Here is a 24,020-nt window from a genome sequence, read left to right on the forward strand (position 1 = left end):
GTATTTTCTTATTGACGAAGCCCTGTGTTCGTCGACGAAATCTTTAAAGCCTTCGTCGACGAACCCTATGTTTATTGACGAAGCCCTGCTGACCCCCTTTTCCTTTAGTCCTTCCAAAGTTCAATGTCGTCGATGAAGTCGATGGCCTCCCTCTGTTTTCAGTTCCCATATCCCTTTTCTTTTATTATTTAAGTACCATTTTATTCGGGTCGTTACATCCTCCCCTCCTTATAAAAATTTCGTGCTCGAAATTTATCGTTCACCTAACTAGTCATCCCTTATAAGGAAAAATGGTCTACTTATTTTATTACCTTCCCTCACTTATGGCGGAGGAATACCATGGTTACATTCCGAGTCTTGGGAGATTACATACACAAAAGAAAACGTCTCCCAAAACTAAAATGCTACTCAAATTAACCATTACATGTACCTGCCATGAAAACTACTTAACTATTTACATTTATCCACTCAGACCTCTTAAAATAAATGTGGATACCTCTGCTTCATCTGCTCCTCGGACTCCCAAAAAGCCTCTTCTACTGCATGATTCCTCCACAAAACTTTTACCTGATGAATCTTCTTGTTATGTAACTCCTGCACCTTCCTATCCAGAATCTGTACTGGTACCTCCTCATACCCCAGTGAATCACTAAGCTCCAATTCATCATAACTGATGATATGAGAAGGATCTGGGACGTACTTCCTCAACATAGCAACATGAAATACGTCGTGGATCCTGGATAACCTAGGTGGCTAAGCTAGTCTGTAGGCTACCAGTCCCACTTTATCTAGAATCTCAAATGGACCGATAAATCTAGGACTAAGCTTACCCTTCTTCCTAAATCGCATAATCCCTTTCATCGGAGCTATCTTCAAAAACACATGGTCCCCCACGTCAAACTCTAATTTCCTGCGGCGATGGTCGGCATAACTCTTCTGTCGGCTCTGAGCTGCACTGATCTTGTCCCTGATAAGCCGAACTTTATCACATGCTTGTTGCACAAGCTCTGGCCCCACTACTCGCCGCTCACCTACTTCATCCCAAAACAAAGGAGATCGACATCTCCTACCGTACAGAGCCTCAAATGGTGTCATGCCAATGCTAGGCTGATAACTGTTATTATACGCAAACTCTACCAGTGGCATGAACTGAATCCAGCTACCCCCAAAGTCCAATACACACGCACGAAGCATGTCCTCAAGTATCTGTATCGTCCTCTCAGTCTACCCATCTGACTGCAGATGGAATGCCGTACTAAACGATAACTGAGACCCCAAAGCCTCCTGCAAGCTCCTCCAAAATTGTGACGTAAATTGTGGGTCTCGATCTGACACAATAGATACTGGCACTCCATGAGAACGAACTATCTCCTGAATGTAGATCTCCGCTAAACGACTGAGGGAGTAGCTGATCTTGATAGGAATAAAGTGGGCGGTCTTCGTCAATCGATCCACAATCACCTAGATGGCATTCTGGCCATGCAACGCCGTCGGCAGTCCTGACACGAAGTCTATGGATATATGATCCCACTTCCACTCCGGGATAAATAACGGTTGCAACTGTCCTGTCGGCCTCTGGTGCTCATCCTTTACCTGCTGGCACGTCAAACACTGGGCTACATACTCAGCGATCTCCCTCTTCATGCCACTCCACCAGTACGACTCTCGCAGATCTCTATACATCTTCGTATTACCAGGATGAACTGTATACAAAGATCTGTGAGCTTCCTCTAAAATGGTCTTCCTGATCTTGATATCTGCAGGAACGCATAATCTAGAACGGAATCGCAAAGCTCCGTCGTCTGTAATACTGAACTCCTCCCCCTGCCCACTCTGTACCCTGTTTATCACCTCTGCTAGCTCTAGATTTTTCCTTTTGGGCAGCTTTAATTCTCTCCTGCAGAGTAGGTTGTAACACAAAACTGGAAATACATACTGGGAGATCACTCTCCACCAACTCTATGCCGAGTCTCTCCAGGTCCATTATAATTTGATGTTGGATCTCCATAGCTGCTAACACCGGTTTCCTGGATTTCCTGCTCAATGCATCAGCTACCATGTTTGCTTTCCCTGGGTGATAGTTGATGGTACAATCAAAATCTTTAATCACCTCCAACCATCTTCTTTGCCTCATATTCAGTTCCTTCTGCGTGAAGAAATACTTTAAGCTCTTGTGGTTGGAGAAGATCTCACACTGCTCGCCGTATAGGTAATGCCTCCAAGAACACGACCTTCTCAAGACAAAATTCACATTTACTGAATTTGGCGTATAACTTCTTCTTCCAAAGTGTCTGCAAAACCTGCCTCTGATGCGTCTCATGCTTCTCGAATAAACTAGTACATCATCAATAAACACCACAACAAACTGGTCTAGGTATCGGTGGAAAACTCTGTTCATCAAGTCCATAAATATCGCAGGAGCATTCGTCAAACTAAACGGCATAACAAGAAACTCGTAATGCCCATACCTAGTCCTGAAGGCCATCTTCACCTGATGGTAGTCGGATCTGAGGTCAATCTTCGAATACACCCGTGTACCCTGGAGCTGGTCAAACAAATCATCAATATGGGGTAGAGGATATTTGTTCTTGATTGTCACTTTATTAATCTCTCTATAGTCTATACACATCCTCATAGTCCTGTCTTTCTTCTTCACAAATAAAACTCGAGCTCCCCACGGAGATACACTGGGTCGTATGAAGCCCTTATCAAGCAGATCTTGCAACTGATTCTTCAATTCTGCTAACTTCACTAGCGTCATCTGGTACGGTACTTTAGAAATCGGCTCTGTACCGGAAGGTATATCAATAGAGAAATCTACCTCACAATCAGGTGGCAAGCCTGGTAACTCATCAGGGAAAACATCTATAAACTCCCTTACTACCGGCGTGCTAGCAAGTTTCGACTCATTCCTTGACATCTCTTTCACAACAGCCACAAACCCCTAATAACCACTCAACAGTAGTCTCCTAGCCTGCACAGCTGAAACTAGCTGAGGCGAGGATTGCACTCGCGACCCTACGAACTTGAATTCCGCTTTCCCTGGAGATCTAAATATCACCTCTTGTGCACGGCAATCTATGCTGGCAAAATTAGCTGCTAGCCAATCCATGCCGAATATAACATCGAACCCGTGCATGTCTAACACTATCAAATCAGCAGACAATATTTTCTCCTGAATCTCTACTGGGCAGTCACGGAGTACCCTACTACACCTCATTACTGATCCAGTCGGCGTAGATACCAACAATTCAACATCTAATGACTGTGTTTCAGCCCCACATAATTTAATACACCCCAAAGGCACAAACGAGTGTGTAGCTCTTGAATCAAATAATGCAATAACTTTAAAAGAAAGCATAATCACCATACCTGTCACCACGTCACCTGCCGTCTCAGCCTCGCCCGGCATCAAAGTGAACACCCTGGCTGGAGCCGTATTCCTCTGCTGGCCCCCACGTAGTGCCTGATAACCTCCCCGGTATGGTCTAGGAGCTGGAACTGCATTTGGTGGTGTAGGGCAGTCTCGTACCATATGCCCTGGTTTACCACAACGATAACACACTGGAACTGCATCTGATGGGGTAGGACAGTCTCGCATAATGTGCCCCGATCTACCATAGCGGTAGCACACCATACCACCAGCTCAACACTCCCCCCAGTGCCTCCTACCACAAGTCTGACAAACTGGAGGACCCTGCCCTGTCTGCACCTCTCGTCCTCCCGTCTCCTATCTCCGTCCTCTACCATGATTACCTCTGCTCCACTGGCCCGGTTTATGACCCTGCTGATAGCCAGTGGATGCAAATCTCTTCTTCTGTCCTTACTCCTCTGCATCAAGACGCTCCCCAATCTCTGCTAAAGCTACCCTGTTGACTAACTCAGCAAAGTCCTAGATCTGCAGCACCACCACCTGCTTGAATATACTCCGCCTTAAACCTCTCTCAAACTGTCTCGCCTTCCTTACCTCATCAGGAACAATATACGGGGTGAAACGAGAGAGCTCGATAAAACGTAATACATACTGCTGGACGGATAACTGTCCCTACCTTAGACTCAGGAACTCCTTTACCTTAGCCTCCCTGACCGTAGCTGGAAAATATCTATCAAAGAACAGATCTTTAAATCGGTCCCATGTCATAGCTATCGGAGTCACCCTCTGCTGCTCCAATAGTCTCACCACAATCCACCACCTCTCAGCCTCTCCTGTCAGTTTATAGGTGGCAAAGAGGACCCTCTGTTCCTCAGTACACTGTAGTACAGCCAAGATCTGCTCAATCTCCTACATCTAGTTCTCGGCGGCTACAGGATCAACTCTGCTTGAGAACGCGGGAGGATTCATCTTCGTGAACTTCTCTATGGTGCACCCATGGACTGCAGATGGACCACTATGTTCCCTTGAACTCCTAGCGATCTTAGCCATAACCTGCTGAGCCACGCTACGTAATACAGCGTCAGAGTCGGTCCCAGCTGCACCGAATGGTCCTGCACCATCACTGCCACTCGCATGGGTACTATTTCCTCCTTCTGGATCCATCCTGAAATAACAAACACGACTTAGAACTTCTATCCTTATAGTTTACTCACCTATCCTCACCACTTATCTTAACATTCCTAACTTATTTCTAATCCCCAGTTCTACATTCTAGGAACACAACCCGACATTAGATTACAATGGTTTTCCTGAAATCGTCATCCCAGGAAAAGCATAGAAACTACTACGGAAGTCCTGCTTCCAGCCTGTAGAACAAAACCTCAAATCATTTCCTAAACTCTGGTATTATTTCTGCTACACTCTAAAGTCTACAGAACCTAGCAACCTAGGCTCTGATACTAGCTGTCACGACCTGCTCATTTTCACATATATATATATATTATCAATAAAAATCAACATCATGCACTCCAACTCAGCAGGTCACCATCCACCTGGACCCGTGGGTACCAAGGATATAATAGAACATACAACAGAAGCCTACGCAGCAGAAAATATATAATCATATACATCTCATCATAATGTGCAATACAACATATATACCAGAGTACTACAAACAATATCTCTCAGTATATACATCCCAAAAATAAATCTAGGGACAATTCCCACAAAACCTAACTGTCCCTACCAAAAACTTACCCTTCGTAGAGGGCAGATAAACAACACTAATTCTGCGGGGCTTTTCCCGCTCTCCTATCCGGGGCTCTTGAAAAGTTATTAAAATTTAGAGGTGAGACACCTCTCAGTAAGGAAAATAAACTAATACTAGTGTGTCGCAACATGAGTAATTCGTGTTCAACATATATCATATATAACTCATTTAGTACTGTTTCATCAAATCTGGGAAAACATATATATGTAAATCAACATGGCAGAACATACTGCATTTTCCTAACATATCTCATCTCATATCATAATAATAATAACATAAAAACCATCCTAGTGGGTTAGCTGGCTGTTGTCATGTATTACCCCCACATGACTGGGTTGTGTGGCCCGAAGGCAGGACCTGACAATGGTTGGCCGACCACTGCCAAGTCAATAGTCTAGTTTGTAGGTCCGATGGGTCTACCCAGACTGGTCCGTACACTAGGGGCAATAACAACACACTTCTTAAAATAACCACATCGACCATCCAATCTCACACCACTCCGTACAGCGGCGTTAACACAGATATCATGATCACGAGGACCATGGACACATAGCAACGGTACCGTGCAAGTGCTAGCCTAAACCAAGCCAATCAAGTTCTGATATCATATACATATACTAAAACCGTGATACATAAATATCTCATAGTTCTGCTCAGGGACTCCCTTTATAGGAGCCTGTAGGTGGTGTTGGGCACACAAAAAGCACGCGGGAAGCAATCCTAACAAAAATATATTCCCTCCCTACTGCACATGGTTCTGTTAGTGGGGTGAGGGAATTAATCCTGTGGATGCCTTTTCCCTTTTTATTGTTGAATTTCTTATTTTATATATATATATATATATATATATATATATATATTGTTGGCCACTTTTATCTTTCCAAAAATGAGAAATTCCATTTAATAACACTTGACTTTCAAAAATTGGGAGGACTCGGGCTCGACGCCACTAAAATACCAGGAGTCATTTAAATTTTAACGGGACTCAATCAAAATACCGAGGCTCGATTAAAATTCACCATGGTTCGATTAAAAAGCCGAGGCTCGATTGAAACTCACCGAGACTATTAAAAATCCAAGGCTCGATTGAAACTCACTGGGACTCAATTAAAATTCCTTGGGACTTCAAAATTTATCGAGACTCAATTTAGAATATTGAGACTCAAATGGATCCTCCTAATCCCGGGATTCAAGAATTTACTGGGATACAATAAGATCCTCCCATTTGTGATTCAAGTCAATTTTTAATACGTTGGGTCTCCTCAAGGTAGCCTGGTTAAAATTGGGGTGTCGACAATAACTATTGTGGAATTAAACTTATGAGTCATACGATGAAACTATGGGAAAGGGTAGTTGAACAAATATTAAGGTTAGAAATGAAGATCTCAGAAAATCAATTTGATTTTATACCTACGAGATCTACCACAGAAGCTATTTATCTTTTTAGAAATGGAAAAGTGTAGGGAAAAGAAAAGAGACTTGCATATGATATTTATCGACTTTGAGAAAGAATATGATAGGATACCTAGGGAAGTTCTATGATGGGTTTTAGAAAAAAAAAAGGTGTATATTATAGGTATACCAATGTTATTAAAGATATGTACGATGGAGTAATGACTAGTGTAAGGACTATAGATGGAGAAACTAGAGAATTTTCAATTACCATAGGTGTACATCGAGGATTTGTTTTGAGTCCTCATCTTTTTGATTTAGTGATGGACCAATTGACTAAGAGTATTCAAAAGGAGGTTCCATGGTGTATGTTGTTTGCAGATTATATTGTATTAATTAACGAAATTAGAGACGAAGTAGAAACTAAATTAGAATTATGGAGAGAAGCTTTGGAATCTAGAGGCTTTAGGATAAGTAGAAATAAAACAGAATATATGAAATGTAATTTTAGTAATGATAGGAGGAATATTGGAGACAAAGTTACACTTGATGATGAAGAAATAAATAACACTTGTAGATTTCGGTACCTTAAATCTATTATACAAGGTGAAGGAGAAATTGAAGATGATGTAATTGATAGAGTTAAAGCAGATTGGGTAAAATGGAGAAGTGTTTCAAGTGTGCTATGTGATCGTAGAATACCCTTAAAATTGAAAGCAAAGTTTTATAGGACAGCTAGAAGACCAGTTATGCTATATAGATCGAAATGTTGGGCGACGAAGAAACATAATATCTAAAAAGTAAAAGTTGTCAATATGAGAATGCTTAGATGGATGAGTGGAATAACATTGAAAGATAAATTAATGAATGAACATATTCGTGGTAAGTTAGGTGTAGCTCCTATAGAAGATAAGATAAAGGAGGGACGACTCAGATGGTATGGACACTTGCAACGCAGGCCACATAGTACACTTGTGAGGAAGAGTGACTTAGTTATTGTGAGGGGCAGTAGAAGGGGAAGGGGTAGGGGTAGACTTAAAATAACTTGAGAGGAGATAGTGAATAAGAATTTAATATCCTTGAATCTATTAAAAGAAATGGTCCATTATTGCATAAATTGGCAGAAAAGAATTCATATAACCGACTGACTTAGTGGGACTAAGGCTTGGTTTTATTGTTATTGTTGTAGGTGAGGTAATTTGTTATGTTTTATGAAAATTTTAAAACTTAAAAAAGATTTGAATCCTTTTTACCTAAGTTCAACAGATGTTAACGATTTTTTGCTCAACAAAATAGAATGACAAAATTATTTATTTACTTTTAAAAAAAAAAAAAACTCTTATGGAAATATAGTCTCATCATGTGCAGCGCCACATTTATCAGTGTGAGATTGTCTCAAATTTGAGAAAATTTGCCTTAAATATATGTATTATCATCAATAAGTTTTGTAAATTTTTAAATTTGTCCTACTAAAATTAATATTATGGGTGTCAAAGTAAAATGATTAAAAGAATCATTTTTTTTTAAAGATTTTATGAAGTTTTAAAAAGTCAATTTTTAAAATTTATTTCAAATGTTGGAATAATTATATATAGAAGAGAAAAGTAACAACCGTAGAAAAAACTTTTTTAAAATTAAAAATTATGAAAAATTAATTGCATAATTGAATGATAATTTCTTCATCATATATAAGTACATTGGCTAAATAATCTCCTAGAAATGGAGGGGCCCAGCCCATTATGTGGTTGAGCTCATAAGTTGGGCTGCTGGGCTATGCAGCAACCCACAGGGCCCATATGAATGGTTGAAAGACCTACACGCAAAAGTGTGCGGGGTGAATTTTATTTCTTAAAAATTATTTATAGGTATTTTCACATTTTTATTTTATGAGATTACTCTAAAAGAATAGTTATATTGAAGATTTGAGGTTTAAATTTTTAAAATTTTAAAATTAAATTAAAAATAAACTACTGTTTTTCTAGAGTTTAAATTTAATAGATATAAGTTTCTCGATAAATCTATAAAAAAAAGTAGGCATGTATTCTAATAAAACTTCGTATTAAATTATACAAATGAGTTGAAAAGTTGTTTTATTTTAAAAATCTTTTTTTTTATTAATAGAATTTAAAAAATATTTAATATTAAGAAATATGTCAATAAATCAAGTATTTATTTATTTTTATCATCTTTTTGTGAGTTTTAATTTTAAAAATTTAAAAACATGGAACTTACCTTGTGAATTCAAGTCAAGCTAAACTTGTTGATTTTAATCTTACCTGTAACGACCTGCTTATCTTAACATATAATAAAATATAATAAATAAAATAGTCAACTCGAATTTGTGGGTAGTGGGGACACTTGTCATACACAGTAGAACTTAGGTAACAGTAAATGTAAATCATCAATCTCATTACCACAAAATACATAATATTAGAGTTAACTGTAATCTCAAAACACAGTATTTATATACAGTCTCCAAAAATTTCCAAAAATATACTAATGTCTAAGGACCTACAATATGAATTTCTCGCCCTTAGATCATAACTTACCCTCCTAACGGGGTAATACCACTCTATCTCAACGGCGGCCTTGATCTATCGGTCTTTTTGGGTTCCCTGAAAATCATTTAATGTTCAGGGGTGAGACACTTCTCAATAAGAGAAAATAAACTAAATACAGCTATGTGATAACATGAATACTTAATGATATTATAGATATATAGTACACACTTCATACTAGAAAACATTCATTATTTAATAATTGCAAAAACGTATACTTTCATATTTCTAATACATCATACTAATCATAACTGTCTAGTATAGTTAATAATACTGAAAACATACCCAGAATGAATAACTAACTGATGTCATGTATTACCCCCCATGACGGGTTGTGTAACCCGAAGGCGGGACCTGACAATTGCTGGTTGACCACTACTGAGTAAAAAATGTCTGTAAGTACGATGGGCCCGTCACACCCTGGTCTAAACTGTCAGGTGGACGTCTACAACTCTACATTGAAAGCCACATCGACTATCCATCTCTCATGCCCTCGTGGGGTGGTTAGCATCAATCTAAACATAAATGTCTGATCTATAAGCTATGGTACCATACTCCTGAAACTGAACTAAACTAACATCGGAGTTCTAATAACATATAGTACATGATAATATAACATTTAACATAAATAGATTGATAGCATTTTTATAATTTCATAAATATGGTATCGCGCCGAAATCATAAGTAAAACACGGCCTCGCGCCGGCTATCAATCACGGCCTTACGACAAATATCTCATACATATCATTCGGAATAAATAAATCATTTATCATGTACTTTAAAATCATAATGTACTGTATTCTTTCATAATATCTGAAAAACATACTTCATCCATAATATTGTCATATCATAATACTTCTCACGTAAAGTAATATTTATGGCACACATATGTTGTATAAAATCATACATTATATTCTAAAATCATAATTTCTGGTATCCCATACATATATATACATTTCAATATAATAGCAGTATTTTCCCAAAATGTGCATTTCCTCATAATATACAGATATAATACATACTTTCCTAAAAATAAATTTACTGATAAATAATAATAATTTGCATGGAAAATAATTGTTTTAGTTTATTCTCTTACCTAACACTGAAAGAAACCCTCTAAAATTTTCGATCCTGCACTCGCAGGGTTCCCCATTCAACTTCTTGAAAACAATAACTCGTAGAATTAAACTTCGGTATTTTCATGTGAATATCATTTCCTATAACTACAGTAAGACCAAATTTGGCATAAAAAACCTTACCTCAACTTAGGGATGAATTTCAACTCGCTTCCACCAACGATCTGCTCCGGCAGATTTGGAGAGAACTTCCCCAGGAGCGTCGTGGTGGCCTCAGATCATCGATCCGACGAGCGACGGAGCCGAAATCAAAGATAGAGGAGAGAGAAACTGAAGGGAGAGAGAGAGTGATTTTTTTCTTAATTTTTTGCGTTTAAATCCGGGTTTTTTCTATTTGTAGGGTCGGATTCGTCGACGAGACACGTCACCTAGTCGACGAGTCCTATAGAAAGTTCGTCGACGAATTTACATCCTCGTCGACAAATTTTAGACTTTCAAAAATTCTCTCTCGATATCTTCTCGTCAACGAAACTTGTCTTCGTTGACGAGACCCTATGTTATCCTCGTCGACGAATCTCCTGTATTCGTCGACGAGTCCTTAATTAAATTTCTCGTTTATTACTTCACGTTCGTCAACGAAGTCTACTGCCTCCTTCTGTTACTGTTTTCATTTCCATTTCTCTCTATTTAAATACCATTATTATTATTCGGGTCATTACATTACCTATATTTAAATCTAAAATAGTTTAGGTTACCCTAAAGAACCTATAGATAAATCAAGACCCATATATTGAAAAATAGAGAGAACTTACATAAATATATATATATATATATTAAAAATTTATTCAACAAATTTTAATTATTAAATTTTTAAAAACCTATAGGATATATATTCCTATATTCCGAATTCTCAAATAAAAATAATTTATTTATTTATTTTTGAAGTTGTGTTAGAAAGTTTTTACAACATTATTTTGCAAAAGATTTTTAAGTTAACATTGTTAGCTTTCTTATTTTGTACCTTAATATCTCATCCAACACATCTAAACAAGCTTTCAACAATTTAATTTTGGATCTAATTCATCAAAACTAATTCCAAAATCGGGAGTCACAATTTTAGTAGATGAACTCTTAAAACTTGTAATCGATCTTGTAAAAACTAATTCTTTATTTAAGACCAAAATCTACTTGAGCAAACCTTAAAAACAACATCAAATTATATTCTCAATTTTGATTAATTCCTAATTGTACCTACAAAAATACTTATCCTCGATATTAATAATCTATCTTCATCTTAGTGTCATTGTCTTTCAGTTAGTAGGTGAAGGTTCCAACTCTTAATATTTGGATGGGGCATAAACTATAGGCTTTTGACGCCAATAATCCACCTTCCCATTCTCATTCGAGGAGATGCGGGCAATCTTCTTGTGAGCATCTTGACATTACTCTGGACATTTATTGATATTTATTGTGATTAGAGTGATCAGGTGTGATTCAGAACTTATCTCCCATCCGACTTCACTTCCATAGTTGGGAGCTCCCTTAAAAAAGCAGTCATTTGAATTATATAAATTTCATGGAAAGGGAAGGCACTTAATCAAAATCTCTAATTATGTAAAGCTATAAAACATTAAATTCATAATAATTGTCAAGGACGGTCCAACTTCTCAAGCCCCTAGGTCTGCTATAGGTTTTGTCCTCATATTTTTTTTTTAAAAAGATTAGCATTATAGCATAAAAGTTAATTAAAAAAACCATGCTATTCTCATGATATGAGACATACAGCAACCAACTAGAAACCTCAGGAAAACTATGAGCACATGACAACCCAATGCTACAAAACATAAAGAGAGGCGACAATTTCTCATGACCCAAACAGAGACCACTTCAATAATTCAATAGAAGCTCCTTTTCATGTGATCTCTCTCCGTCATACCAACTCCCCCTGATTGGCTTCCCACAACCCTACAAAATGTTGACCACCCACAAATTTCCCAAAAAATCAGTGATCCAGATTAGCATAAAGCATTTCTTCTTAATTAATTATTAGTTTCACACGCAATGAACAGTCTGGTGTTTCTAATATTCCATTCTTTGGCAAACGAATCCAACACCCCATGAAGTATGATTATCCAGTAGAAGGTTTTCACATTTTGCATTTCACATTTCACAAATGTTTCAGATCTTAATTTCAAATATCTTCGGTAGTTTGGTTCCCCCAAGGGCAGATCCCATTTTCCCCTTTCCAATGTAGCTTTGATTTTGCTTTCATGGTGGGTAACTCTCTTAAGCCTTAGCTCTCACACTACCCCCACTCCTTTCTCTCTCTCTATTTGGGCCACTGTATTTCTTCTTCTTCTTCTCTGCAAGCTCTCCTCCAGCAACTGCATTTGCGTTGTTTCTCTGTTTCTTAAGTCTTCAACCATGAGTTCACAAGCACCCAAATCCGCAGCAAAACCCTCAAAACCTCCAAACCAATCTTCAAATGCACCTTCTTCAAGGACTTCCTCCGCCTCTCTCTCCTCCCACCTGGCCATGATCGAACTCAAGCACCGAATCCTCACCTCCCTTTCCAAACTCTCCGACAGGGACACCCACCAGATCGCCGTCGACGACCTCGAGAAGATCATCCAAACCCTTTCCCCCGATGGTGTCCCCATGCTCCTCAACTGCCTCTATGAAGCCGCCGGCGACCCTAAACCCGCCGTCAAGAAGGAGTCTCTCCGCCTCCTCGCCGTCCTCTGCTCCTTCCACGGCGATTCCGCGTCGACCCACCTCACAAAGATCATTGCCCACATCGTGAAACGGCTCAAGGACTCCGATTCGGGGGTCAGGGACGCATGTCGCGATACCATTGGTGCACTCTCGGCGCAGTACCTGAAGGGTGGTGATCATGGGGGTCTTGGGCCTGTGGTTTCGCTGTTTGTTAAGCCTTTGTTTGAGGCAATGAACGAGCAGAACAAAGGGGTTCAAGCTGGTTCCGCATTGTGTATGGCTAAGATGGTGGAGTGTGCTTCCGAACCACCTGTTGCTTCTTTCCAAAAGCTCTGCCCCAGGATCTGCAAGTTCTTGAACAATCCCAATTTTCTAACAAAGGCGGCGCTCCTCCCTGTTGTTGCAAGTTTGTCTCAGGTAAGCTCAGTGTGTGTGTTCGAGCGTTTCTTAATAACTCTTATGTGTGTTGATGTTGTTTTCTGACTCGTTGTTACAACAATTCTGTTTAATGTGGTGATTCGGTCAAACTTTGTGCTGGCTTGGTTGCCTAGATTTCATAAGGAAAGAAGTGAGAACTTGGGACATTAATTAGGCTATGGAAGAAAGAAGCATTGAATTTTGATTAACATTCTGAAATATATCTTTGTTTTGATTGTTAAGAACTCTCAGAATTAGAAAAAAAGTTTTGGGGATCTTTTTACTCCTACGCTTATATTTTCTTCCTGTCTTGTAGTTTGTTGAATTCTTCCCAGGGTTGCGTTTGGTTCACAATTTGGAGAGGGAATTTGGTATAATATATCAGTTCATGAAAAAATTAGTGCTAATCTAAGGCGAATGGACACAAAAAAGCGGTGCTATTCTAAACCTTTAGTTTAGGATTATCTATTCCTGAATTTCATCATATGAATGTATATTCTTAAGTTATTTCGGTAGTTAGAATATCACACTCTATTCCATTCAGAGTATGGAACATGATATAGGAGTATTATAGCACTATGTATGTATGTTTGGACTCGTAACATCAGTGATAGAACTCCTATTTTGATCCGATTTAATGCATCTGGTTGAATAAGGGGGCAATTGAATACTGATACTGGCTGAAATAGCCATATGTGTATCTGTATGTGGTTGGTGTGTGTATACTCTATGGTAATAAGCAACATGTTTGTATTTAAATAGTACTCTAATTTATGTTTTTCATCCCTCTTCATTTCAACAGCTTTCATTGTTTGTCATGTGTGATTTTATTTTTGTTGCAGTGTTTGTGTTTTCATGATTGCCATTATTATCTGTTTCTAAGCATGGTTGGTTAAAAGTTTGGGATACTAATGCTGTATGTAAGAACATGAGAATATAAGATATATGTTCTTGAATTGTATAAAAAATGCTGTATCAAAACTTCTAAAGTTCGATGAATCATTAACTTGTTGCAGGTGGGAGCTATTGCACCTCAAAGTTTGGAACTGTTGCTGCAAAGCATTCATGATTGTCTTGGCAGCTCAGATTGGGCAACACGTAAGGCAGCAGCTGATACGTTAAGTTCCTTAGCATTGCATTCGAGGAACCTAGTCACAGATGGAGCTGGCTCAACACTTGCAGTGCTTGAAGCTTGCCGCTTTGACAAGGTAAAGTTCTGCCTATCTTTCCTGGTTAACAATTATATATATGTATATATAAAAAAACAAATTAACAGTCCTATCATTTACTTTTTGTGATCACTATATCAAGTACCCTTATCTATATCTATTTCTAATAGATTACCACTTTACCTAAAAGCTTAGACTACTAGGTTGTGAGCCAATAATGTATATCAAGCTTTAACACTCTCTTGCATGTGCAGCTTGATAGCATGTGGGGAGATAAACACACGATTAATAACACCCATTACATGGAATACAATACTTTTTTAAACACCACATAATAAATGCGGACAACGAGACTAGAATCCAAGACCTCCTTATAACCAACTTTGATACCATGTTAGATAGCACTTTACTTAAAAGTTTAAGTTATTAGGTTGTGGGCCAACAATATATATCAAACTTTAACAGTGTCAAAACACCTTCCCTTGTGTGAACATCTAGGCCTTGTTGCAAAGTCTCCCTTTTCAGTGGGCTGCTATGCTATATTTTTCTTAGCACCTCAGTTTTAGTTGTTGTCTTCTTATGGAAAGTGGAGAATGTGAATGTGAGCTTGCCTTGAGGAACAAGTTGGAATTGATCCTTATTCCATGCATAAGTGACCTTACTATGAATACCCTTGTTTTTTTTGTAGTTATATGCATAAAAAATAGAAGAGAAAGGGTAACATAGGTCATTGTAAGAGACCGAGTTGATGGAATCTAGAGGGGTAAAATATAATAAAATTTAAGATAAAAGATGGTGATTGGGCAATAGGAGAAAACTTAGACATGGACACTCTTTGGAGTAGGTTAACAAGTTCTAGAAAATTTTAGGTGAATCTAGAGAAAGATGCTTGACTAGTAAAGAGAGTTTGTGGTGGATCAAGACGTCCAAAAAGCCATTAAGATAAAAAGATTGTGGTTAGACATGGCAAAAAATATATACACATGGCAACTTTGAAAAGTATAAAGAGGTTAGAAAAGATGAAAAAAAGTTTGCTAGTGAAGCTAAATATAGAGAACATAATAATTTATATACTAGTCCATATACAAAGAAGGTGAAAAAGACATATTTAAACTTTCTGAAGCAATAAAGAAAGAGGATAGACTTAGTTAACATCAATGTGTGAAAAATGTGGATGATGGTGTTTTGGTTAAACAAGAAGATAAAGGAAAGATGGCAATCTTATTTTAATTAGCTATTTAATGAGGATCAAGAAGAATACTTAAACTTAAAATTGAAAAATGAGAAAAAATCTAAAAATTTGACATTTGTCCACAAAGTTATGGAAGTTAAGTTTGCACTAAGGAAGATGAAAATGGGAAAGCTATTAAACATGATGACATCCCAATTGAAGTTTGAAAACACCTAAGTAATAATGGAATTATATGGTTGACTAATTTTTTTAACAAAACTATAAGAACTGAGAAAATGCCAGATGTATGGTATGCAAAGATAAAGAAGATATACAAAATTTTAGTAACTATTGTGGAATTGAACTTATGAGTCATACAATGGAACCTTGGGAAAGGATAATTAAAGTCATTAAACAAAGTCTAAGGTTAGAAATGGTAGGTTTCAAAAAATCAGCTTGGTTTTATGGCTAGGAGATCAACTATTGAATCTATATATTTATATAGAAGATTAAAGAAAAATTTTAGTGCATAAAAGAGAGATTATATTTGCGTCCCCCAAGGATGGCTCAGGTGGTAAACTCAAAGCTCTCTTGGTTAAATGGTTAGGGTTCGAGTTTTGGGGGCTACAACTTTCTATTTGAGATAATATCTTAGTATTTAAGTGGAGAAGGGTAGAGGGGCGGGACCATTATCCTAGTGGATTAGTCGAGTGTTCAAAGGACCTCAAACACCTTCGTTTCAAGAAAAAATAAAATAAAAGAGATTATTTGCGCATGATTTTTGTTGACTTAGAGAAAGCCTGTGGTATAGTAGTTAGGGGAATTCTATGGTGGGTTCTAGAAAAAAGGAGTATGTATCTGATAAATAAATATCATCAAGGATATGTATGATACAGAAGGCAGATAGTCTAGTGAATTTCCAAACATAATAGGTGTACGTTAAGGATTTGCTTTGTATCCTTATCTTTTTGTATTAGTGATGGATGAACTTACTAGAAGCCTCGAAGATAAGGTTTCATGTATTATGTTATTTGCAGATGATATTGTCTTCATTGAAGAAACTAAAGGTGGAGTAGAATTTAAGTTATAACTATTGAGGGAAGCTTTAAAATCTGTATTTTAACATGACTAGAATAGTATAGAATATATGGAATGTAATTTTTGTCATATTAGAATATTGGAAAAAAAAATTAGACTTGATGATGAAGAAATTAATAGCATTGTTTATGTGATAGCGTTGTTTTTCTTGGTTTTTTTTTTGGGCTCATTCCTAGGGTAATTTTCTTTTTGGGGATTCATTGTCTAATCCCCAAATGAATTAGTACTTTTGTAATGGCTTTTAGTTGATTGTTGGAGGATGTCTTGCCCTTCATAGCTTGTATTTTTGTTTCTTTTCTTATGAATGGAATTTTCCTTATAACAAAATAAGAAATTAATAGTACTAGTAGATTTTGATACCTTTGATTTATTGTGTAAGTTAAAGGAGGAATTGAAGAAAATGTAATACAAAGAGTCAAAGTTGGGTGGGTAAAATAGAGAATTGGTTTTGGTGTGTTGGGGTGATTCTAGAAGATCCATTAAATTAAAAGAAATGTTCAATAGGATGACCATAAGACCAGCTGAGTTATATGGATCAAAATGTTGGGAATTAAGAAATACAACAACACAACAACAACAACAACAAAACCAAGCCTTAATTCCCACTAGGTGGGGTCGACTATATGAATCCTTTTTGCCAATTTATGCGATCATGGACCATTTCTTTTGACAGATTTAGGGATATTAAATCCTTACTCACTATTTCCTCCCAAGTTATTTTAGGTCTGCCCCTACCCCTTCTATTACCCCTCACAGTAACTAACTCACTCTTCCTCACTGGTGCACTATGTAGTCTATGTTGCAAGTGTCCATACCATCTGAGTCGTCCCTCCCTTAGCTTATCTTATATAGGAGTTACACTTAATTTACCGCGAATATGTTCATTCCTAATTTATCTTTCAATGTTATACCACTCATCCATCAAAGCATTCTCATCTCGACAACTTTTACTTTTTGGATATTATGTTTCTTCGTCGCCCAACATTCCGATTCATAGAGCATAGTTGGTCTTAAAGCTGTTATATAAAACTTCCCTTTTAATTTTAAGGGTATTCTACGATCACAGAGCACCCTTGAAGCACTTCTCCATTTTACCCAACCTGCTTTAACTCTATGCATTACATCATCTTCAATTTCTTTTTCAGCTTGCATAATAGATCCAAGGTATTGACAATTCATATCATAGTGATCTGACAAATTTTATGTTGATTGTCAGCTACCTAACGCAACCCGCCTCCTTTACCCGGGCTTGGGACCAACTGTGTGTGAAAAAATTAGGACATTAAGTGCATCACAGGCGGAGTTGTTGGGAACTAAGAAATAACATACCAAAAATGTAGAAGTAGCTTAAATGAGAATGTTAAGGTAAAATGAGTGGTATAACTCTTAAAGATAATGCTTGTTGTTTAGCTGTCCCCTTAATTCCAAATTTACTTTCTTGTCTGGACAACATATTTCTTCCATTAGTGAGGATGAGAGAGTGTGGGTCGATGATTCATCGGGTATGTTCACTTCTAGATCCTTTCTCTCACACCTTTTGGAATCCCCCTTTCCTAACCTTTTTCCTTGGAACCACATTCTTTGGAGGGCTAAGGTGTTTGGGATGATTTTGGGCCTTTCTCTAGACCATTATACTAGAAAGGATTAACACACATGATTTGCTTCAGATGAGAAGGCCCTATAAGGCCCTTAGTCTTGACATGTGCACCATGGTTTTGTGGAAGCATGAAATGAATGGCCATCTTTTCATGCATTGCAGGGTGGTATCGCAGCTTTGGAATGCTCTTTTTTCATTTGCAGGGGAAGAGTGGGTGGCACCAGGATTTGTGGGAGAGTTGTTATTGGTTAACTTCAGGGGCTTTGGAAAGGATTGTAATGGTAGAGCCCTTTGATGCCTGGCTGTTTTTGCCATCCTTTAGACCTTGAAGCTTGAGAGGAATGCTAGGATTTTTAAAGGTTGCTCAACCTGCTCATGGCTATTATGGGATTATTCCTCACTTCCTTTTGGGTGCGCTCTTTTGGATTTTTTTTGGGGACTATTGCTGTTTGACCTCATAAGTGATTGGAAGGAAGCGCTTTTGTAGTTAATACGGTATTGTTGCCATTTAGCCCAAAAAAGGAGAAAAAAAAAAAAAAAACTTTGAGGCTCTAAAACATAAATTAAGGAATGAGCTCTCTCCTTGATTCCAAGTTTACTTCTTGGAAGAAAATGTTTTTCTTAAATATTTGACCTTGTTCTGCTGTCTATTCTTTTAACTTACAAATAAAATGACTGTTAAAAAATATGAATTTTCTTTTAAATTAAAATTAAAGGACTGTTGAAAAATATATAACTGTAGATCTGCAGCTTTTGAGGTTGTGGCTAGAGGCTACTGGTTTAAGCAAATAAGCAATTTTGCAGTGATGTGGGATTTTTTTTTTTTTTAAACATATGACTGGGCTGTGGCTAATGATCTATCTGTGTGTGATAGAATGACTTAAAATACATGTGATTTGTATGAAGTCCATCTCCTTACAGTGTCCTTTGGAGAACACAATTTATATAAATCTCTCCATTGTGCATTGAGATTTGCCATTCCACTTTTGCAAATATATTCAAATAGAAGAACTGATTATCCCATTTAGCTGTGGATGTATACTGATTAACCCAGGCATATGTCTTGATTGCTATATTGTAGAGATCTAGATTATCCCATTCTCCTATAATAAAAATTAACCTAATCTATTGGTTGTATGCATCATTCAGTTATGCTTGTGAATCTGTGTGATTTAAGTTCTGGAAAAAATGACAACTATAAGAAGAAACTTTCACAGACTAAATGGTTAAGTTCAATTGATCAGATGCTCTTATTAAAGGTGATTGTTCTTTGCAGTTATGTATATGCCTGTAGCCTAATATTCTTAGTGGTTATGTGGTTTCTATAGTTATGTTTTAAATACCTTTCCCTGCTTGGTGCAAATATGTAATTCAATAAACATGCACAGTAGGTCTAGGTTAAAGGTGTGCTGCTTTAAAAAAAAAACACAAGTTTCCTTCATTTCTGAGACTTGTTCTGCCAAGGTAATTGTTATTAATTGGTTTTTTAGATAAAACCAGTTAGAGATAGCATGACAGAGGCATTGCTACTATGGAAGAAGATTGCGGGAAAAGCAGATGGAGCTGCGGAGGACCAAAAAACTTTGTCTCATGGTAAGCACAGGAGTTATATTTTCTCTTCAAGATCCTCCATTTAGCTGGATCTGTGTTTACATGGTTTGTTACTCTATGCTTAATTCTTCAGAGGATGAAAATTCTGAACCAGCTGAGTTGTCTCAGAAGAATAACCCTAAAATTACAAATCCTGGTGAGAGAAGAGGGGATCCATCAGCAAAAGAGTCATCTAATGGTTCTTCACCTACTTCTGATTCTGTTACCAAGGTGAAGAGCAGCAATATTTCAGACAAAGCTGTTGGGATATTAAAAAAGAAAGCACCTAACTTAACCGACAAAGAATTGAACCCAGAATTCTTCCAGAAGCTTGAAAAAAGGGGTTCGGGTGATTTGCCTGTAGAAGTGATTGTCCCCCGTAGGTGTATTAATTCTTCTAGTTCACACAATGAAGAAGAAACAGGACCAGATGACACGGATTCAAGGGGAAGGTCTAATCATATGGGGGATATCCATCCTGATGAGAGTCATGGTTCTGTGAACATTAAATATCGCAACATGGAGAAAGGAAATGCTGGTGTTTTTTCTAGACAACGAGATTTTGATGACTTTGCACGGGAGAAATGGACTGAAGAGAGAGTAAGTGGAAAAGATTTAAAGACGAGAGCATTTGATGTTGATGATAGAATTGATCCGAATCAGAGGGAGCCACCTGGTATTCGTGCAGGTTTTTCCAAAACTGACAGTCAATCTGATGGATCTTTCATGAATAATAAAGGAAATTGGTTAGTCATCCAGAGGCAGTTATTGCAACTGGAGAGACAGCAAACTCATCTCATGAATATGCTGCAGGTTTGTTCAACTAATTTGTCCTAGAAATATGGTTTCCAAATCGGCATTTCTAATAAAAGCTCTCTTGTTCTGCAGGATTTCATGGGTGGATCTCATGATAGTATGGTAACTTTGGAGAACAGAGTACGGGGTCTTGAAAGAATTGTTGAAGACATGGCACGGGATTTGTCAATCTCATCAGGTAGGAGAGGTAGCAATTTTATGGTTGGATTTGAGGGTTCGTCTAATAGGTCTTTGAGCAAGTATAATGGCTTCCCTGACTATGGTGCCAAGTTGGGAAGGGGAGGTGATGGGCGGACTCCGTTTGGGGAAAGATTTGCTCAGTCTGACAGTCTTGCTTCGGGCATTAGGGGAAGGGGCCTATCTTGGAGGTCTGATGTGTCTGAGGCTTGGGATTTTCAGAGTTATGGTTCTTCTAGAAATGGACAAACAATCTCTCGGAGAGGGCTTGGCGGCAATTCTATGGATGGTAGGTCCATCAAATCTGAACAAGAGAATGATCAGTCTGGCAGCAGGAGAGCTTGGGAGAAAGGAGCTGGATCAGTTAGGCTTGGTGAGGGACCCTCAGCGAGAAGTGTCTGGCAAGCCTCAAAAGATGAAGCCACTTTGGAAGCAATTCGGGTGGCGGGGGACGATGGTGGAACTGCTCGAACTGCAAGAGTAGCAATGCCGGAGTTGACTACAGAAGCTATGCTAGAAGATAATGCTGTGCAAGAACGTGACCCAGTTTGGACTTCTTGGAGTAATGCAATGGATGCTCTTCAAGTGGGTGACTTGGATTCAGCTTATGCTGAAGTTTTGTCTACAGGGGATGATTTCTTACTTGTGAAGCTGATGGATAGATCTGGCCCTGCTGTTGACCAACTCTCAAATGAGATGGCAAATGAGGTTTTGCATGCTGTGGGACAGTTTTTGCTGGAGCAGAATTTGTTTGACATCTGTTTGTCTTGGATTCAACAGGTATGATTTGTTTTCATTTCCCAGTTTCATCTTTTACCTGCCTGATTTTGTTCCATTCATTTATTGAATTCCTTGACTTGCCAAAATAACTAAATTGTGGTAAGAACCTGTTCGATTATGGAATTTTATATTGTAAATTTTTTATGGGCAAAATTTCTCTGACGAGGAAATATCCAGATGTTTTATGTTATGAGGTACAGGCTAATGCCATTAATATAAAAGAAAACCTTGATTAAGAAGCAATAATAAGTTGTGTTGAGGTAAAAAAAAATAGAATTTGAAAATGTAAAAAGTTATTTTCTTTTACTCAAGGCAGTTTTACTCTTTAGATACATTTTTATATCTGTAGTGTTTCATTCAGTTTTAAATTAAGATTGCTTTAAAATAATCCTATACTACCTTACCATCCCCCTCCCTCCTCTCTCTCTCCCTCTGGTAAGGGGTGTTCTGATGGAAATTCTTCAAGCCAAACTGCAGGGGAAGAGGAGCTTTGCACTACCAAATCAATCCTTGATCTCTCTCTTCTTCCCCTGACCTGGCCACACTGCTCATCTGACCCTTTTTTGCTCTTATAATGGCCAAAGATAGAAGGCTACTTAGGTTTCTGATAATTGATGGACTATTATTTCTTCTTTCCTTGCATCATTTTTTGCTCTTTTAGTTTATTCGCATTGAAAAGTTTTTCTATATTTCTGTCATTCCTTTTATTTTATACAAATTAAGTATTGGTTGGGTTTCGATATTCCCATCATCGATGGCCTGCTTTCTGGTCTAATTCTGTTTTGTGTTCTCCAGTTGGTAGACATAATAATGGAAAATGGACCCAACGTATTGGGCATTCCTGCAGAAATTAAAAGGGAAATCATGTTGAATTTACACGAAGCTTCTTCGACTATGGACCTGCCAGAGGACTGGGAAGGTGCATCACCTGACCAACTCTTGTTGCAGTTGGCATCAGCCTGGGGGATTGATCTGCAGCACCTTGAGAAGTAGTTTTTTGAGCTGAACAGCTCATCTGGTACCGAATGAAGCTTCTTAATATTTGTCAATTGGGTTGATGCATCTTGTATTTACATACTGAAATCAAGAACCAAACAGAGTCTACAATTTTTGAGTTGATATGTAACAGAGGTTGAGCATTGTGCATTGTTTATATATTGATTTGATTGAATCAGGAAATAGAAATATGTTTTCTTATTCTAATATGAATTTGTTGTAGCTGTTGCTGATTGTTAAAAATGGAGAGCAGTGCCAAATTTCTCTGTTTCCCTTGTTGAGGACACATGCCATGATTTTGTATTTCATGGCATATATCATGCGATGGTATAATGCATTCATTCCAACTATTTGGGATGCACTAAGATTAAGGGGACACAGATTTCGTCTTGTTAAATATGTTTTGTGAGTCAAAATTTGAGGAGTAACACATGAAATATAACGAGGTGGGCCTACGATAGAGCAGGGAAGAAAGAAAAAGAAAAACTCAGCTACAAAAGGAAACATGTTTGGTTAGTAAAATGTTTATTTTTAAGAATAGAACAATAAATTACAAGAAGAAATTTATTGTTATTATAAAGCAATTTATAATGTAATGTTTTATGTGGGATAGAATAAAATATAATGTGATTTTTTGTTTTCTAAATTACTATATTCCTGTGTAATCTTTAAACATCTTGTAAACCAAACATAACCTTTAATCAATACTATTAATTCAAGAAACTTAAGACAACTTCAAATATGGACTATTTTTTTCCCTCATTGATTCTAAATAAAATTCTAAATTAATGGATAATTTAGTAAAATAATAATATTTAAAAATTACCCAAAATTTTAAAACTTTTTCATCATTTATGCAAAAAATTTTATTATATTTTAAAATTTTGTATCTTGTAGCACATAAAAAATCGAATGAAATTAAAATGTTTAATTCTTGATTTGGTTTCTTGATCACATTTGTGCAAATTAGTATGAAGTTCATCTAGTTATTTTAGAATCATTACTTGAAATTTTAATGCAAAATCATTTATTTATAATATATGAAAATAAGGTAGCATTTATAGAAAGGCCAAAAAAGTTGCTTTCTCTCAATTTACTTTTCTTTAGGTTTTGTTTGCCGTTAAGAGACCATAAATTCATTTCTAGATTGTTCTTTCTTTCTTATCTCATAAATGACACTGATACGATTTTACACAACTCTCCAAGAAATTATTCAATTTCATTATTTTCATTAACTATCAATTTTAATCATTTTAAATATTTTTATGCTATGTTTGGAAGTATAGATTTTAGACGTTAAATTTAGATTTGGGTGGACTCACAC

At 37.2% G+C, this 24,020-nt stretch overlaps 1 protein-coding gene across 1 annotated transcript; it reads left to right on the forward strand.

The window, feature by feature from the left end:
• The first annotated feature begins 11,974 nt into the window (after positions 1-11,974).
• LOC131145849 (microtubule-associated protein TORTIFOLIA1) lies at positions 11,975-22,905 on the forward strand. The gene is made up of 6 exons (XM_058095030.1): positions 11,975-13,302; positions 14,319-14,510; positions 19,828-19,930; positions 20,022-20,740; positions 20,816-21,700; positions 22,496-22,905. The coding sequence occupies exons 1-6, from the start codon at positions 12,595-12,597 to the stop codon at positions 22,691-22,693; spliced, it is 2,805 nt and encodes a 934-aa protein (XP_057951013.1). The 5' UTR covers positions 11,975-12,594; the 3' UTR covers positions 22,694-22,905.
• The last annotated feature ends 1,115 nt before the right edge of the window (positions 22,906-24,020 follow it).

The sequence above is a fragment of the Malania oleifera genome, chromosome 1, assembly GCF_029873635.1.
Source record: "Malania oleifera isolate guangnan ecotype guangnan chromosome 1, ASM2987363v1, whole genome shotgun sequence".
NCBI classification, from domain to species: Eukaryota; Viridiplantae; Streptophyta; class Magnoliopsida; order Santalales; family Ximeniaceae; genus Malania; species Malania oleifera.